General features: G+C 37.8%; 1 protein-coding gene across 1 annotated transcript; it reads left to right on the top strand.

Annotated features, from left to right (window-relative positions):
- Positions 1-1,349: 1,349 nt before the first annotated feature.
- Positions 1,350-18,094, top strand: LOC137105607 (synaptic vesicle membrane protein VAT-1 homolog). Its single transcript, XM_067488021.1, has 6 exons — positions 1,350-1,999; positions 7,919-8,126; positions 10,996-11,166; positions 11,328-11,417; positions 12,581-12,816; positions 14,551-18,094. Exons 1-6 carry the CDS (start codon positions 1,613-1,615, stop codon positions 14,740-14,742), a joined length of 1,284 nt encoding a protein of 427 aa, XP_067344122.1. The 5' UTR covers positions 1,350-1,612; the 3' UTR covers positions 14,743-18,094.
- Positions 18,095-18,317: the final 223 nt, after the last annotated feature.

Genomic DNA, 18,317 nt, shown 5'->3' with positions numbered 1-18,317 from the left:
CTTAAATGAGGGCAAAGAAAAAGTAAATGCCAACTTCTGAACTTTCCTTTCTTTTAACCAAACAAAGGAATTCCCTGCCCTTTTTTACAGTCATCTCTGTCTCTGTCACCCTTCTTTCACTTCCTGCCTGACACACACCATAAGATCAAAAAGCAGCTTCAGGTGAGGGTGCATGACTATGTATTTGTGTGTGTGTGTTTGTGTGGGCACAGGTACAAGTTAAATGCCATCCTATTTAAGGATAAAAACATCAGATACATATTTAACTTTACCATGTCCAACTATCAATGTATCTGTGGGCTGAAAACCTATTAAATTAAAATGAAAAAATTAAACAAATAATTTGACACAAACTATATTTTCAAAGGAGACTAAATACAAATTTGTACTCTTTTGCATTAAAAGACATCATATTTAATGAACATATTTAATTTACATATTATTTAACTCTTAAAGGGCAGAGTGTACATGAACTGTGTGTGTTCCTCCAGCTGTGAAGCCAATAATCCAGTTTCTTCCTCCCTGTACTCCAGTGTCCGGGGTTTGAAGCTCTCCACGACTCTCTGCCCCAAGCTTTTTTGTCAACAAGACGGATAGGTCACTTTTTTCCTCAAGTCAAGTGAAAACAGCTAGAATCATACCGGAAATTATCCGGTTTCCCTTGTAAAATAAAAACCTCTTTAAATTTGTTGTAATTGGACTCACTAAAATATTCAGTACATCTGTAACTAAACTCATTGAGCTGTTTCGGGTTGAACAGACTAAACGGGCCCCTCGGCACAGATAGTTGTCTTGCAGAGTAAAAAATGAAAGTAAATTTCAGTTTAAATGGATTCTTAATCATGATTTTATTAAACCTACACTGAAAGGTGCTATATGAATCAGGTTTCTTATGCTTAATCTTCTTCTACTTCTTCTTCTTATTATTACTATTATTATTATTATGCAAGTAAACAAACATCTTAGGTTTCTTGGATTGAGAAATATAGTGCTTGGTACCATTAATCAAGTCCTATTTTAGTTTACATTTAGATTTAGTCAATTAGCAGATGCTTTTATCCAAAGCGACTTACAAGTGAAGTACAAGGCAAAAATCTAAGTCAAGGAGAAAACATCAAAGCGAAGTCCTACAGAAGAGTGCTTACATTTCTTTTGTGATCATTATTTATTTTTCGTTCTTTTTTTTCTTTTTTGACAGGTTATCCTATACGTTAAGGGGCTATCTCATTTTTCTATTTGTTTTATAGGGGTTTGACATGAAATTAGAACCCATTAGAGTAAAGTGTTTTATTGTGAAAATCAAAAGCGGAAATCGTAAGTTATTGCGCCTATGATGACAGAGATCACTTGTTGAGCGGAGCTCACACACAGGAAACCAGGCTGTTGTATCTGTTTCCTAAGGACCAGACAGCCTGCAGCAAGGAGCATCGTAGTCTTGGAAATTTTCTACCGGAATTATTTACATTTGACTGAGTTTTCTTTTTTTTTCTTTTTTTTTACATTTGACAGAGATTTTTATTTGACTCTTTTATTGTTTGTTTTAGAAACACCCACACAGGCTGAACTGTTTATCTGGACCGAAACCCGAGAGCGCACATCACAAGTTGTAATCATGTCTGGCGAAGAGGCTCCAACTCAGCAGCAACAACCTGAGCAGGAGAAAACAGACACAGCGGATGAATCCACACCCGCCGCTGCAGGAGCACCTCAGGAGTCCGGGAGCAGCCCCTCAACCGAGGAAAAGCCGATCTCCTGGCGCTCCGTGGTCCTGATGGGCTACGGGGGCTATGACAAAGTCAAGCTGCAGGTGAAGACGCAGAACAAGCCGCAGCTGAAGGCTGGAGAGGTCCTGGTGCGCATCAAGGCGTGCGGGCTGAACTTCGCCGAGCTGCTGGCCAGACAGGGGCTGTACGACCTGCTGCCCGCCCCGCCGGTCGTGATGGGAATGGAGGGATCCGGGGTCATCGAGGCAGTCGGGGAGAGTGTGGAGGACAGGAAAGTGAGTATAGGCCTGCTGACTGCACACACCCACAGATCAACGCAAATGTGAGGGCATGTGCTCCGACGCTGCTTACGATGTAGTTTTAATCTTACTCGCACCCAACAATGCGGCACCAGCAAGTCACAATTCAGAGAAAACCCATCTCGCTTTTCGCAGGTTCTTAAGGATACATGCCTAAAACATGCTGTCATCTTTTCCAAACATCACACCACATTATGGGCTACATGTGTCATTGGTTTCCATTAGTTCAACGGTGAAACCTTGTTCAACTCAAGGCCTTTGATGCCAGAACAACAGAAACCGCGTTGTTGCTAAGTTATGAAAAAATGTCTAAATAAGTCAGATGGATTTGTTTCTTTGTGAGCCAACAAGACATTTTTTGTTAATTACATTTTTGTGTTAGAAACTATCCGCGTTGCAGTGTTTTCTATGCAGATTAAGACCCATTTGATTCGTCTCCATAATGTGATATAGTTTCCAGATCCACCCCCCCTAAAAAAAAAAAAGTTTGGAAAGAGGCTGGAAAATGTAACAAAAAGGCTTTACAACCTTTAAATTGTGAGATTCACAGATTCACAGTGTGCCCATTGAAATGTTTCAAATTTACCTTCTGTTTGATAAAATCCTCAAATTACTGGGTTTTAACAAGTTTAAAAGATCCCAAAATATAAATAATTGTTTATATATATATTTCAGGTTGAAGTCGTTTTAAAGGATTCAGTGGAAAAAGTATTAATATATGACATTTCTGATCGCGTTTCTTGAAAGGAAACGCGATATTTGCATTTTTTTGTTGCTGTGCCTACTTTAAATTCTGAATCTGAAAAACTTTAGTTTTTTTGTTTTGTTTTGGTTTTTTATTTGCAAGAGGTGGGATTGACCGGTAGTAACATCTGATATTGCCATTTGTGAGTACCTGTGATTTAAATCTATTTAAATGGGTGGCTGACTTCAAATGGTTTGGTGCTTTTATAGCAATTTTTCCACCTCCTGAGGCCAAAGTCTCCACTGGTTTACATTTTTGTTTTACTACAGCACATTGAGGATGAAACCAAAGTGCTCATTGTAAGTGAACTCCATGACTTTTTTGCAGCTTTTTTGCAAAAGATCGACTTTAAAAAAAAATGTATTTAGAACTTCTTACTTTTTTGGTTATTTTGTGAAACCATTGATGCTCTGCATGCATGTCCTCATGCAGATGGAAGACTGTAAACACTCACTATTGAACAGATAAAAACGTTTCAGCTGTGTCACTGTGTTCATAAGAGGGGCATTATCTGCTTGTATGGTAATCTCAGCAACAAATGACTCCCAAGCACAACGGTGGGAGGAACTCCTTATCTTCCTCTTCATTTTTCCTCAATATTGTCTTCCTCCCATAAACTAAAGAAACATCTTGTTTTAGGATGTGGATAAGCTAAAGCACAATCTGACATCCTCAACAAGGTTTACAGGAGAAACAAGGAGTTCAAGGAGCTTTGCACCGTTCGTTATTGTGCATTATAACCCCAGTGTTTGCTGCTTGTATTTGAGTCACAGAAATATGCTTCGGATTTTTAAAAGAAATAAACACCCAGAAGATTTTTTTTTTAATATCTCTTCTACAAAACCACATATTTCAGTTTTGTGTTTTAGGTGCAGGAGCATATGTTGATCAAACATCTCATTATATAATGTAACAGAATCCTTGAAAGACCTTTTGTTTTTAAAAAGAAGGAAAGTCGTGTGTGAACCGTCTTTGGGCTGGAGTATCTTTTAGCACCCATCCATGCACCACCATGCACAGTCGCTGTAGTGACTTGTTTCAAAAGTAATCTTTTATTACCAGTCATGGATGAATTGTGACATGATGGGCCTCCGCCTTTTCTGTTAAGTTGTTTTGAGCCCGTTTGTGGTCAATTTGCATTTGCTTTTGGACCTTTGGTGTCTGTTTTTAATAGTTACGTACCTGTTTTTGTCATTTTGTGTCTGCCTGTGTTTCCGGTGTGTGTGTGTGTGTGTGTGTGTGTGTGTTTGGTCATTCAGTTTATTTTTGAAAGTCTTTTGTGTCTTTAGTTGCGTTTTTTGTTATGTTTAGTTTTTTGCCAATTTGCCATTCTCTTAAATAGTTTCTGGCCATTTGTCATCATTTGGAGCATTTTGCATCTACTTCTGGTCGTTTTTAAATTTTAGAACTAAGAAACAATAGCTCTCCAACCTCCCAGGACCCTATGCCCCTGTCCCCAATATGCCTGTTCAGTAATCCATCTGTGATGCCAGTTGTCTCGCCCATTTTAAATGTCTGAGTTAAAACTTGGGCCAATAAAGCTCCAACACAAGGAGCGAATGTCATATTTAGTTGTAGTAAACAAGGCCTCACCTGTCAATCTAAATAGAGATGTAAACACATACAGTACCCCTAGTCTTCTTTTCATCAGACATGTATTTTCTGTATGTATTTATAATGTCTATATATTTAAATAATATCCCATTTTACACATGTTTTGTAAATATTTCTACACCTCCTCCTTGGCCCAGTGTTAGTGTGGAATTTCCCTCCTCCACTTACTACAGTCCTATCCCACCCTCTTCTCGTTCCTCTATCCATGCCTCTCTGCGAGAGTGGGAATCCTATGGAGGGAGAGATGCATTCCAGCACTTCATTTTGGAAGTAAGCAGCAAAAAATAAGAAACCACAAAGAGCAGCCTGCAGCAGTGCAAAAAGGATTGAGGCGTTAAGGATACAGACTGGATTAAGGCAAAAACAATAAAATGTATAAATGGTGAAATTCTGGTGTCAAATGGTAAACGGTGGTGCTGAGGTTGGTTAGTGTTAGAGTTGGGGTGGGATTGCTGCGCAGCGCAGCTGACAATTACATCACGGCAAAGTGATTTCAGATGAGCACAGAAGGAGGGTGTGGCTGGTTTGTAAGATGCTTGGGAAGCAGACGAAGCACATGTGCTTTGCTGTATCCGGTGACAGCTTGTTGTTACAGATTCCAGATCCTGCATTTGCCCGTTGCAGAAATTCCTGGATAAGATACACTGATATTCTGCTATTGTCCCTCAAACCTTGATTGATATTTTGAAAGACAGCAGCTGTAATAATTCTGTGTTAAGATTTCTAAGCAAATTACCGTATGAAGAGAGGATGTGTAGCACTCGGTGTACACTGCCTGGTCAGCTGGTGCCTTTTTTATGTTGTCAAATTGTTGTATTGGTTTAAAAAAATCCATCTACAGTGTCAAAGTAAATTCACCTGAGAATGAACACAAAAAAACTCAAATTTTCCTATAACCTTGCAAAGACAAAGCCTTGAGCTGCTTTGAGTGTTTCCATTTTCTTCTATAGACTCAAAATAACATATGAGTAGCTTCTAAGCTGCAATATATTGTAAAATAGAAAACCAGTGGCTCACAACTTCTTTTTGCTTGTGATCTTTTACAAAAATAATTATTAGTTGGGGCCTCATCACTCGTTAACATTCAGATGTCACCTTTCCTTAAGGTGTCAGACGTTGTCATTTAAATGCCTGCTTATGAAGATTTAAGGTAACTTAGTATGTAACAAAAAGTAAATCTAATATTATAGTAAAGGTCCAAACAAAGGATTTGATCTTTGTGCATTAGAAATGTGTTTTGTCTTCTGTCCAGTTATATAAATGATCTCACTACACTGAAAACCACTTGAGTCTTTGTACTTTTGACGTTTTAAGGAAATTTTTTCTGATTATATTTTGTACCTCTTACTTACAGTAGGACCGTGACAGACCAAGGCAACTTTCACTAGTGGGCCGTGGTCGGGCCGTCAATGAGCGTCCTCTACCCAACTTTTTGCAGTCTATCCCATACTGTTGCCGCTACTTGAATCCTGATCAGTGGCTTTTCAGCTGATTCAGCATGTTAAATTTGCATTGGTCCCTTCGGTGAGAGAGATGGCGCTTATTGGCAGTTGAGCAGTCAGTTCATGGGAAGAGACAAAGGGCTAAGCCAAGCAAACACTGCATGGATTATTTCAAGTGGAGTCAGGACATATAATTGTATGCTCTTTCAAATATTTAAGTGGATGAATCAAATTCTGATTATAATAAGTCATTTTGCATTTTAATGTATTTACTTTATTATAGCTGCTGCTTTCAAAATGATTCTCAAAGAAAAATCATTTTTGCACCAGTTGCATTAACACCACTTGCCACTATGCCAAAATTGCTTAACCGCCCAGCACTGATCGTGGGTGCTTGGTGCCCTAGGTGTTCTGCTTCCCCTTCATCTCAAACAGGTGCAGAATGCACACTAGTGTTGGCTGTTGGCTGTAGTCTTTGCAGTGTTTTCAAGTGCGACTAGCTCGCCCAGAAAAAGGCAGCATGAGGCGACACAGCAGTTGTTGGATGTCGACTTGTTGTCTCTCTGCCTTTCAGAAAGCGGGAATTGAGTATTCTTGACTTTGGTATTGATACTTGTATTTCAGTACTTCATCTACTATTGTTCATTTTTAACTCCTTATACAGGGATTGAAAAAAAATATATATATTTTTAGTGTTGCTACTCTGGTTGAAAGATGTTTGTTTAGTTTGAAACTTTATTTAAAAGATGCAGCAACAAGTGACATATCTGACACCATTTAAATTCAAATGTTTAAATGTCTGGGAAACGTTTGCAGTTTGGTTGTTGGCACAATGATGACACCATCCTGCTATAATATTATTTCTGTTACCATAGCTCGTGTCAGTTTTCCAAGCTCAGTCTTTTTAAAGGTGACTGTTGTTCATTTATGGCTTCATCCAGATCACAGGTTTGAAAGAGTTCATAACCAGTAGTTGGGAAATGTTAGCTCAAAAAAATTATTTTGTCATCTTCTTTTAGTTTAAACATAAACCAGTTCTATTAAGAGTTATCTCACCATAACAGATCTACACAAAATGTGTTTGGGTGTGCACATATTAGTGTGTGTCATCTGTCTATTGTCATGGGTCTGTGTGCGGTAGGAAGTGGGTGTGGTCAAGCTGTTTTTGCAGGAAGCAGTGCAGCAGTCACAATCAGATCAGACTTCATTCCTCTGCACTTGAATTTTGGCAAGTGTCGCAATGTTGGTGATACTTTGTAAAACAGGACGTCTCTGTAGTAGAAAGCAAGACACTAATCAGGAACAAAATTTCCCATTAGCCTGATATTGCCTGAGCAATCAAGCACACACAACACTTCATGCAATTGCTGCACATGTTGACTTATTACATATACTATAAATATGTTTCAGGAAAAGGTTTGTGTATTCACGATTTCTAGAAAACAAAGAATATTCAAATGTGTTAAACAACAGCCCTGCCTTTACAAATGATATTTTATTATCAGTATAAAACGACAGTGATCTTGAATTTCTATCAGTAACTGAAAGAAAACTAATGTGCAATTGTATAAAATATTTAACAAACAAAATGTGAGGAGCTGCTGTTTTTCTTATTAATGTAATTTACATGACATCGCAGGCATCTGCCATTGTCATGGTCATTTATCACTATTTTGACGCTTAAGCCAAACAGTAAATCAGGGAAGAACAAATATTCCGCGAAATTCAACAATTTTTCCAGTTTAGATGTTTTTCTCTACTAAAATGTCTGCAACTTGCAAAATATTAAAAGTTGACTTCCCTAAAATTATTGCTTAGTCAGAATGAATGTGGATGTAGCAATAACTGGCTCTCATTTTATTCAGCTGCAAAGATGCATCAGATGACTTCCTGCCTGCTTGACCTTAATTTCAACATTCATTAGTTTACATTAGTTCACTGTGAACTACCTAGGAAGTGTTTCATTCTTTTATTTAGACCACCATCTTATTATTTTAATACATCTATAGGTTGCAAACACACATTTCCATCACAAAGATCATCTCAGTAACATGTTTCTTTCTCTTTTTCCTCCCTTTCTGCTTCATTCCACAGGTTGGAGATCGTGTCATCGTATTCAGCCGCAGCGGCATTTGGCAGGAGTTGGTCGTTGCATCCGCCAACAGCACCTTCCCCATGCCTGAGCAGATGAGCTTTGAGGAGGGTGCTGCCCTCCCCGTTAACTACTTGACGGCCTACATGATTCTGTTTGACGTGGCCAATTTAAGGCCAGGAAAAAGTGTACTTATACACATGGCAGGAGGTAAGATGCAGAGTGTACAAACAGATTGTCTAATTTCTAATATAATAAGTTTTGACTGCTTGCTGATAATATGCAGTGATTAGATGCATACATTCTGCAAGTTAGGACAAAATTCAACAACTACTTGTTGATGAACTACTAGATGAATTTTCATTGACAACTGGACAATATGTTGCACTTTGATTTTAGCATATCATTAAAAAGAAATTTAAATCTGTGATGTAGGTGCTCTTCACCAGATGTGATCATTTCATAAGTGCAGAAGCAGAACAACGGGCTGTTTGCACCTTTTTAAACATGATAATTAAATACTTTCCACTGTATCTTTTGATTTTTAGTCAGACCGATCAAGCTACAGTAAGTGAAGTTGTTTTCTTGGACTTTTTCATTTCATCACTTTTTATTATTTCTTAGAGCAAAGAATAAAATATTCTCAAATAAACATCAAGGCAGTTGTTAGTTGCAGCCCTAATATTAAAGTTCAAACAGAATCAGCAGCAACCAGCATGTTGTAAGGTTGAACAGACCGTGATTTATTGAGAAATGACATCAGGTGTCGTCACCAGTCTCATGAGCAACACATGAACACAACTTCATCTGTCCACGTCAGTAATCGCTTCTCTGAATGCAGCTGCATTTGTGAGCTGAAAAATGATCAGGCAGGATACTGGGCTACAGGTCAGAGACAAAGGTATTTTCTGTGTGCTTATTCATATAATGGCAAACCGGATCATTATCAGGCATGGTTGCTTCAGCAACATGTGGCATTTCAAACAGGGGCTCCAACACGACAGGAACAAGTAATGTCTCATTTTCTGCCAAAAACTGAGTTTAAATATGCAAAATCCTTGTTAGAGGACACGAATTCCCTAGGAGCTGTCAGTTGTATTGCACAATGTTTATTACTAGGTGACTTCTACATTTGTCCCTACATACTAGATATTTAAGTAAATTTCTTTTAAATGGAGGATTTGTCCATGTTGACCCAAAAGCTGAGATCCAAACTTACCTTTTTAGATCAAATTATATAAATAAATGCTCTGGAAAAGTGTCTTGAACCCACACAGTATGTGACTTTTCATATTTTTTACTAAGGATATTTAACAAAACGTGTATTATTAAAACTTACTGGCTGCATGCAGAAGTGGTCCCTCCTGCCCTTCTGACCATCAAAGACTTTTAACTATTGCTATTTAATTAGTAGTATTGGAGAAAACTCACTTTGCAGTTTGCCAGAAGCAGTGGGCAGAGTTTAGCAAAGCAAAGCAGATTGTAGCAGAGCAGGGATTTTAAGTCTTGTGTTGGCACGATTTTAAATTGCATATTGTAGCAGTAACTAATTCCTTGTTTTGCCTATGACTTATAGTCGATATTTAAACCTTAACATTTGCTTTGATACAGAAATTTGAACAATATGAAAACTAGATGAAAAATCCAGGTGCAGAGAAGGACCTTGTAATACTAAAGAAAGCTGAAAGGACCTTGTAAAGGGATTGTTTTATTAAATGCTATTTCCAAGGTCAAGGATACAATTAAATTGGAATTTTATCTATCTTGGTGTTTCAGTCACTTAAAAATCCAAGTAACATGCACTTTACCGATTATTTTACCTTTTTTTTAAACATGAGCAGTAGAATCACACAATCAGACTTTCCTCACGAGGGTGTGACGACCCCAAAACCTTTCAGATTTAGGGTGAAACATCTTCTAAGTAGCCTGTATGAAATGGGTGTGCTAGGATGTTTGACACAGTGTGTTACACACATTGTTAATAATGTAAGAAATACATTTGTATTTCAAATTGTCAGTTTTATTGCTAAACATTACAACAGAAGGGCAGTTTCTTAAACATACCATTGCTATTTGATCATGCATTCTTTTAATGAATGATTGGCAACATTTCAATTGTAAATGCTGCTCTCTGTTTACAAGAGATTAAAAAATTGGTTCATTGAGTCTGAGCTCCTTCTGTTGGAGCAAAAAAACATCATATCAGAGTTTTAAGATTAAAACATAATGATGTTGACGATGAAGACTGACTATACAGGTCAATTACTGTTAGAATCTGCCATCATAGTCTAGTGCTTTCTAGCCGTGGCTCACTGTTGAGTGGGTGATTGTCGGCGGACTTGTATGAAGGAAGCATTACTGGAGGGCCTGTGCACCCAGTTGACCATCATGTTGGAAAACCCACTCGACCAGTTCCAGTTTGTTCATATCTTCCCCTAAAAAACAGAGAGTAGTGGCACCACTACTGTCACCTGAATGGATATTAGAAATTCAACTTCTTGCTCTAGTTTGCTCTACATTCCTCTGTTACTTTAACCACTCAAAGCTACAGCTTGCCTGTTTTATTTTCCACTCAAGTAGCTTAAATGGTAGTTAACCATCTGACAGTCACACATACAAGTACAACACAGCTTACTGTATATTTTGTATCAAACTAAATAAAGCTCACACAGAGTGAAATATACCCACGCTTATACGTTTTATGTTACACACTAAATCCACAAATATGTTTTAATTAAGCTATATGCAATATGGTTGCTTAATATAAAAAATATATAAAAACAACATAACACTTCCTCAGTGAAAGTATGGGTGAAAAAGAACTGTTCAGGCTGCTCTGGCACATGATTAGTAAAGCAGACCTGAGTCAGTCAGGAAGCAGCTTTATTCAGTCATTCATTTGATTAGATCAGCACTGTGCTAACACAGCACTCAAAGTATAATTTAATTGTTTATTACATCACTAAGTATTTCAGATGTCTCACAGATGTTAAAAGGCTGCACTGTGGAAAAGTGGAAAAAAAAACTGCAGTTGCTGCCATTCTCATTTGTGTTTATGCTGCTGTTTTCACGTCTGTAGGTGGTGTGGGTATTGCTGCTACCCAGCTTTGTCACACTGTGGAGGAAGTGATCATTTTTGGCACAGCGTCAGCCTCCAAGCACGAGACCATTGCCCAAGGCGGTGTCACTCACCCTATTGACTACCGCACCAAAGACTACGTAGAGGAAATCCACAAAATCAGCCCAAAGGGTTAGAAAAGACCCTTACATCTACACTCCCAAATGCTTAACTTACCTGCTTGTTTCAGCAAGTTGATACAGTGATATAAAAAGTCTATCGTATTTTTTTTTTCTGTCCCATCTATTCACCTTTTTTTCTGTTTAATTTTTTTTCATTCTGTTTCTCTGCAGGAGTGGACATCGTCCTTGATCCACTTGGTGGTTCAGACACCCAAAAAGGTTTTGGTTTGTTAAAACCTTTGGGCACACTTATAGTGTTTGGTAAGACACAACACTTAAGTATGGAAAAAGATTTTTGATTTGAAATTATTTTAAAGCTACTTTTCACAATTCACTGTATATAGTTTGTACAGATATGTTGAAAGAATCCCTGAAATAAATAAATAATGTAGCCCTGAGATGGACTGTCACGCTGTGAAGGATGTGCTCACCACCCAATCCCCAGCTGGGATCAGCTTCAGGCCCCCACCACCCTTAAGAGGATAAGCAGTAAATATAATAGACAAATAATTTTAGCGTTGTCTGTATTCATTTCCCTGTTTCACATACATCCCTTTTATATACTGTATTAAAGATCGAAGACTACAGTCAGCTACAGTCAGCTGTAGCCAGAAACCAGAGATTCAGAATAAATTCATGCTAAACACTAATTCTAACCAGATTTTGAGCATGTTCTTCTTGGAAATGGGACAAAAACATTAGTGTGCTCTTGACATATACTATTGTCCCAAGTGAAAGGATGGATGAGGTACTCGCAGCTGGAAGAAATTAAAGCAGGGTGTGGATGATGTTTTCTTCTCGGTGTTCCTTTATTCTTACGTTTTATTGGAATGTCAGTGTCAGTTTGATTTGGCTCGCACATGTTTTGTACATTACAGTATTGTGTATGAACTGAGCCTTGAGATAGTAACAAAGCAAAAACAGCATCAACAAAAAGGCACTGCTAAAAAGATGTTCCCCTAAAGATAAATAGCATTTGGCTACAACGTTTCAACACTTAAGGCGTCATCAGAAGATTTAATGATGATGTCATGTGGAAACATTGTAGCGATACTCAGTAAATAACTTTCTAGGAACATCTGATATATTATACAAACTGAAAAAGAAGTATCAATATGGTTTAATAAACAGACAAAAGAAAAATGTCCAAAATAGTCTAAAAACACAAACCATGACAAACCTGAGTAAAATTCAAAAAACAGGTTACTTTACCACAAACAACCAGAAAGAAAGGGTGGTGGGCCCTTCCTCTGTATGTGCTCGGGGCCTCTTTACTCATGATCCGTCCATGCTGCGTACTCTGCATAAGATTAGGCTAAAGCTTAATTCAAGATATTTTAATCATCACTGACTTTCTGAAATATGACTTAACAGGATTTCTTCTCTGGGTAATTTCTGTTCTGTTTAATGGTCTTTTACTCCAGGTGCAGCCAACTGTGTGACGGGCCAGAGGAAGAACTTGTTGGCCATGGCAAAGACCTGGTACAATCAGCTGTCTCTCAACACCTTGAAACTGATGCAGGCCAACAAAGCCATCGCCGGCTTCCACTTGGGCCACGTGTCTGAGGAGCTCATCAGCAACACTATGCACAAACTGCTGGAGCTCTACGTACAGGGAAAGATCAAGCCCCACATTGACTCATGCTATCACTTTGAGGAGGTTAGTTTGTTAACATTTTAAAACTGAAAGTGGTGCTAGTGAACTAGTGAAAAGTCTACCTTTATTACACTCCTGTCTCTCTCAACAGTGTTTATTAATACTGTAAAGATACTATAATACAAAGAAAGCGGCGTGTGATAGTGGAGTGTTTGCTGAGTGTTATCAGTCTTCTGATCTTAAGCTTCTTTAAACTTTTACTACAAGTACTAAATGTTTTCACATTGAAGGTATCCATGAGATAATCGTGACTCCTCTGTAGGAATAAAGACAGGAGGTCCACTGAAGGTCCCTGTGCGTCACAACCTCATAAAAAAAAAAAAAACCCTCATGTTTTCTTCATTTCTGTCACGTGTCTTTGGTAGAAGATCAAACCACAGTCCCTCCATCCAGCATGATAATAGTTATCGGTTGTTGCTAAGCGATGATCTAAATTATGGCTCTGACACTCAATACCAGTGTTGAAATCTGTGTCTTGATTTTGTCTGATCGGTTTAAAGGATAGACTCTGTGATGCAGGATAATCCTGTCTATGTGTTTGCAGGAAGCAGGAAATAAGTCATCATTTTAATTGATTAACTTATTTTCAAAATATAAAAGTAAATATTTATTTTATAATAGTTTTTTAAGCAACAGCTCCTCTGGTCAAGGGCGTGCAATGGTTTGTTTCAGCTCCTGTGTCTTTTAAGGTCCCTCTCCCCCCGAGCCCACTTTGTTCTGACAGGCTATTTTACAGACTTCCTCTTGAAAAAAGGGCGGTGCTTTTATGGACTTCCCATTGGTCATACACTATATTGCCAAAAGTATTCGCTATACTGCCTTTAGACCCATATGAACTTTAGTGACATCCCATTCTTAATCCATAGGGTTTAATATGACGTCAGCCCACCCTTTGCAGCTATAACAGCTTCAACTCTTCTGGGAAGGCTTTCCACGAGGTTTAGGAGTGTGTTTATGAAATACACAATACACAGTGCTCGCAGTCTTCGCTCTAATTCATCCCAAAGGCATTCTATCGGGTTGAGGTCAGGACTCTGTGCAGGCCAGTCAAGTTCTTCCACACCAAACTCACTTATCCACGTCTTTATGGACCTTGCTTTCTGCACCTGAATTAATTTATTTGGATGGGTGCGCGAATACCTTTGGCAATATAGTGTATGTCAGACTGTCAGGCATGTAGAAAAAAAGTTGTCACGCTCAAGCCAACAGAGCAAATTCAAACCTGGGCTTTTGAAAACACATGTTCCACCTTGAGCTTTGGGCCTTTGACTGTGTGTAATACTGACACCCAGCTTTACAAAAGTACTTATTTTACACCGGATTACAAAAATCCTTATATGGTCTCTTTAAATGTTTTTCAGCTCCTTGTTTTGGTTTGACTTCCTACAGCTTCACTGTTTCAATTCTCTCAACAAACACGGGACTTGCCAGTGGAACATATTTGGGCATTTTAGCAGCAAAAGTGCCAAAAATGCCCATTAGCAATTAAAAATAGTGTGAATATTGGACCTAAGTTGAACACAGATAGGACACCAAATGCCTGCTAATAAACCTCTTTGTCTGATCACTATGTAAGCCCGGCAGAAATTAGGGAGGGTTGCGTCAGTAAGGGCAACTGGCTAAAAACTGTGCCAAATCAACATGCGGACAATGATCTGCTGAGGCGACCCTGAACTCGCAGGATAAATTGAAAGTATTGAAACTATTGTGCAAATCACTTCTTCTGTCTTTCTTCAGGTGGGTGATGCTATGAGGCGCATGCACGAGCGCCAAAATATCGGGAAAATTATCCTTCTTCCTGAACCCAAGAAGAAGGATGAAGAGCCAAAGTCCAATGCCGAGCCGGCAGAAGAAGTGGAAAAAAACGAATCTGCTGCCACCGAGAAGAAAGAAGATGCCTCAGAGGAAGTTAAAGAGGAGAAGGATTAAGCAAGAGTATTTATGTGAATGTATTTTTCAAACAATTCTTTAACAAGTTTCCTTCTAGTTTGTCATAAAAAGGGAAAAAAAAAAGGCAAGAAAAGAATATGCCAGGAAATCTTTGACTGTGTCACTATTTACAATTCTTACGTTTTGTTGTGCAATATGTCAGTACAGTGCAGTGTCCATGTTGGAAACGTGTTTTAGCAACAGGCGCAGTGTGTTCTGTTATTGAGGAATGATGTCATTAGGTCAACAGCAATTATAATCTGTAAAAACATCAAACCAGAGCCACAATGGTAGATGATGGATATGGTAGATTGCATAATTTAGATATTATCAATCATGTTAATGTGTGAATTATGGTTATGAAAGTCAGTAGGTAACAAAACATCAAAGTGATGCAAGACACGTACGAATTTAAGGTCACAATACACACACACACACACACACACACACACACACACACACACACACACACACACACACACTGCGTTTGTCTTAATACAAATGTGTCACAGTAAAAAGATTTAACCATATATTAACCTGTCCCACATTTCCTGAGCTTTGTGTCTTTTCTGCATCATACCTATAATCGGGCATAGTAATTAGATTACAATCAGAATACATTATTGGGTTTTGGTCATTCGTGAAAACCCATTCATATTATTATATTCATGAAATGAATAGATTACCCACCTAACTGTCTTATCAAAACTATTAATAAGATGAGTTATGAGGAGTAGCTGTATTCATCGTTTAATGGATGGGGACGCACTTCTAAAATACTGCAGCAGAACGTATGGAACTTGGATGAATATAGTTACATAGTGTATGTGGGGAACTTATTGTACTTTGTTATCTCACTTGTTTGTGCCAAATTTAAAGCCAGCTGTCATCACTGCTGTCAGGCCAGTATGTGAATAACAATTAACGGGGACCTCCCTGCTTTGGCAATAGCTCGTGGGGTTTCTTTTAAACAATGTCATGCTGAACTGGAGCTAAAACTGTTTGCCAAGTCACGTGAATGCAGGTTTACTTGCCTCAATTTGTAGCCTGTGGTTCAGCTGCCTTCTTTATTTTGTTACCAGCTCTTCAAAAAGTGAGTGACGTTTACGCAACGAAAACATTAAAATATGTGTTACTGATTTCACAGGGGTTGAAAGCTTCTGAAGAAAAATTGGGATCGGCGTTGCTTTATGTCCAAATCATGCTTCCTCTGTAATGCAGTGTGTGTTTTGATATGCATGATACAGTCTCCAAACATGTATGATTAAGCGTGTTTACATGGTAATCATTTCTATGATTTTTGTTTTTGTAATTCTTGCATGCAACATCTTTTTTGGAAACGGTTGACCTTATATAGTGGAGTTTGGGCTCAGTAGTTTCAATGTTTTGTCCAGCTGCGCGTGTAATTCAATGCTGGTGATGCAAAAGAGGCTACCGAAGCACAAGAGAGGGAGTTTTCCCTCCATCCACAGCAGACCGGCTCCTCACATTCCTCTGTCCACCCTCTCAGTCCTGCTTTCTGTCTCTTGTCTCCCTCGCCAGCACACATTGTTTTACTTTCTAAAGAGCACTTGTAAAAACATTTCACGGATAATACTTTATGTTATTTACATTTGTGACTTTTTTCTTTTTTTTATTACCTTTGGCCACTTGGACAAGTATTGTTAGGTTTGGCCAGGTTTCCTGCTCCTAGTATGAAGTAAGATCTGATGTGGATTTGGATTGAGAATTGGAGTCTATTGTTTATCTTTAAAAACTCCCAATTTAAATGTATGTGAAGGCTTTTCCTCGTTCAAAAACATTTCTTCTTCGGCATAGCTTTACTTACTTGTGAACAGCTTAGTGTTTCTCTGTACAATATGTTTTTGTTATAAACTAGAAATATTTGATATATACTTTGTTGCCAGATTGTTCTATAGGTGTCAAAGAGCTACAAGACACAAAAAAACATTGTTGCATATTAATTTCACTTAAAAAATATTTCTGAAATGCTAAATGGCTTTTATGTTTGAGGCGTGTAATTGCAGTCAAATGTAAACAGTATAATGCAACATAACACAACAACACTTTGCCAAAATATAACCCTAATAATAAACTGTCTAAAATGTGAAAAAGGTTACCTGTAATTTAATAGCATAATCTATGTCACTTTCACTTGTGCAGTGAGGGACATCTTGTGGTCAGTGAAATGTGGTGCATTTACAAAAGTGATTAAAATAGACAGTGATACTTATTTCAAACATGTAGTAACCCTACTTGTAAATGTAAAACAAATCTACACTAACACTTGGCACTACAAAATGAGACCATACATTTATTTAATAAATGCTTTAAAGAGTCAATGTTTTAATTTAAAAAAAAAATCTCCCTTTTTATTACCATTTCTTATTATCAAAACACATCAAAGAATTCTACATCATTATTGTCTTTTAAATATATAAACATGTCCATTCAAGCAATACTTTTTACATTTTTATTAAAAATTACTTTATGCATGAGTCATGCATCAAATGGTGCCGCTGACTGATCTGATACTGTATTCATGACGATCATAGAACAAACACAGCTTGCCCTTTCATGTTCAAATGCTACTAATGTGTTTATTACTAAACCGTCACCAGAATTATTGAACTGCTTCCATAAAGACTTAAATGTACTTTGGACTAGTTGATGACTTTCACCGACATTTGCAAGAAGTCTAAGAAGTTATCTGTAATTGGGCTGTTCTGAGAACAACGGGTCAGTTAGTTCACATCTGATTTTAACACGTCTTCTCAACTGACTCTGATTCATCTTCCTGCTTTGCCCAAATATGAGGTCCCTACCAAACATGAGGAAGTTCCGTTGACCATGGGTCATGGGAAATTCCACGTTTTATAGGGATTTGGGGCCCTTTCAAGAAGTGCAATTCATTATTTATATGAAACATGGATAGTGGGAAATGTTTTTGTGCTGTGTTTAGTTGCAGTAAGTCAGTATAACACTGCATCCCTTCAACATAGCCTTCCAGCTTTAACACTGTCCAAAGTGTAAACTAAGCTACTTACTTACTGCAACTAAACATGGCATAAAGAGACATTTCCCAGTATCCATGTTACGTATCCTTACCCGCTTAAAATAATGGCCTAAGTCATGTTTTGTTTTTTTGTTTTTTTTTTTGTTTTTTTTTAGTTTTATTGAACAACTCAAAAATATGACGCCATTATTTGCATGCACTGTTGTGATGACAAACATGGGTACTTACTAATCTCTGACTGCTTAACAGAGTAATCATAGCAGTCTGATTTCATGTGAAATATTAAAAAGGCGAATATTGGCTCATTTTTTAGCAATAAAATTCTGTTGTTTTTTTTTTGGTTTGTTTTTTTTTTTTTTACCAAATCCAGTAACTTAACTAAACTTATTTTGCATGATATTTGAATTAGTGGCAGAAATAATACTTTTCGTGAAAACCCGGGTTTAACATATGCAGTCATCTTTCTATGCAAATAATGTGTAAATTAATTACAGGGTTACAAGGTTGATAAATTGTAAGAGTAGAAGGGCATTCAGCACCACATGAATACAGTGTGTTT

Source organism: Channa argus, chromosome 20 (assembly GCF_033026475.1).
Source record: "Channa argus isolate prfri chromosome 20, Channa argus male v1.0, whole genome shotgun sequence".
In the NCBI taxonomy this organism is placed as follows: domain Eukaryota; kingdom Metazoa; phylum Chordata; class Actinopteri; order Anabantiformes; family Channidae; genus Channa; species Channa argus.
Note: the sequence above shows the minus strand (reverse complement) of the source record. Positions and strands in the feature narration are given on the sequence as shown.

What these genes read in the sequence shown, in the direction of transcription:
- LOC137105607 (XM_067488021.1), top strand. Translation starts at nt 1,613, where the DNA reads ATGTCTGGCGAAGAGGCTCCAACTCAGCAGCAACAACCTGAGCAGGAG. An exon ending in AGAGTGTGGAGGACAGGAAA is followed by an intron (nt 2,000 to 7,918) that starts GTGAGTATAGGC and finishes TTCATTCCACAG; the next exon opens with GTTGGAGATCGTGTCATCGT. An exon ending in ACTTATACACATGGCAGGAG is followed by an intron (nt 8,127 to 10,995) that starts GTAAGATGCAGA and finishes TCACGTCTGTAG; the next exon opens with GTGGTGTGGGTATTGCTGCT.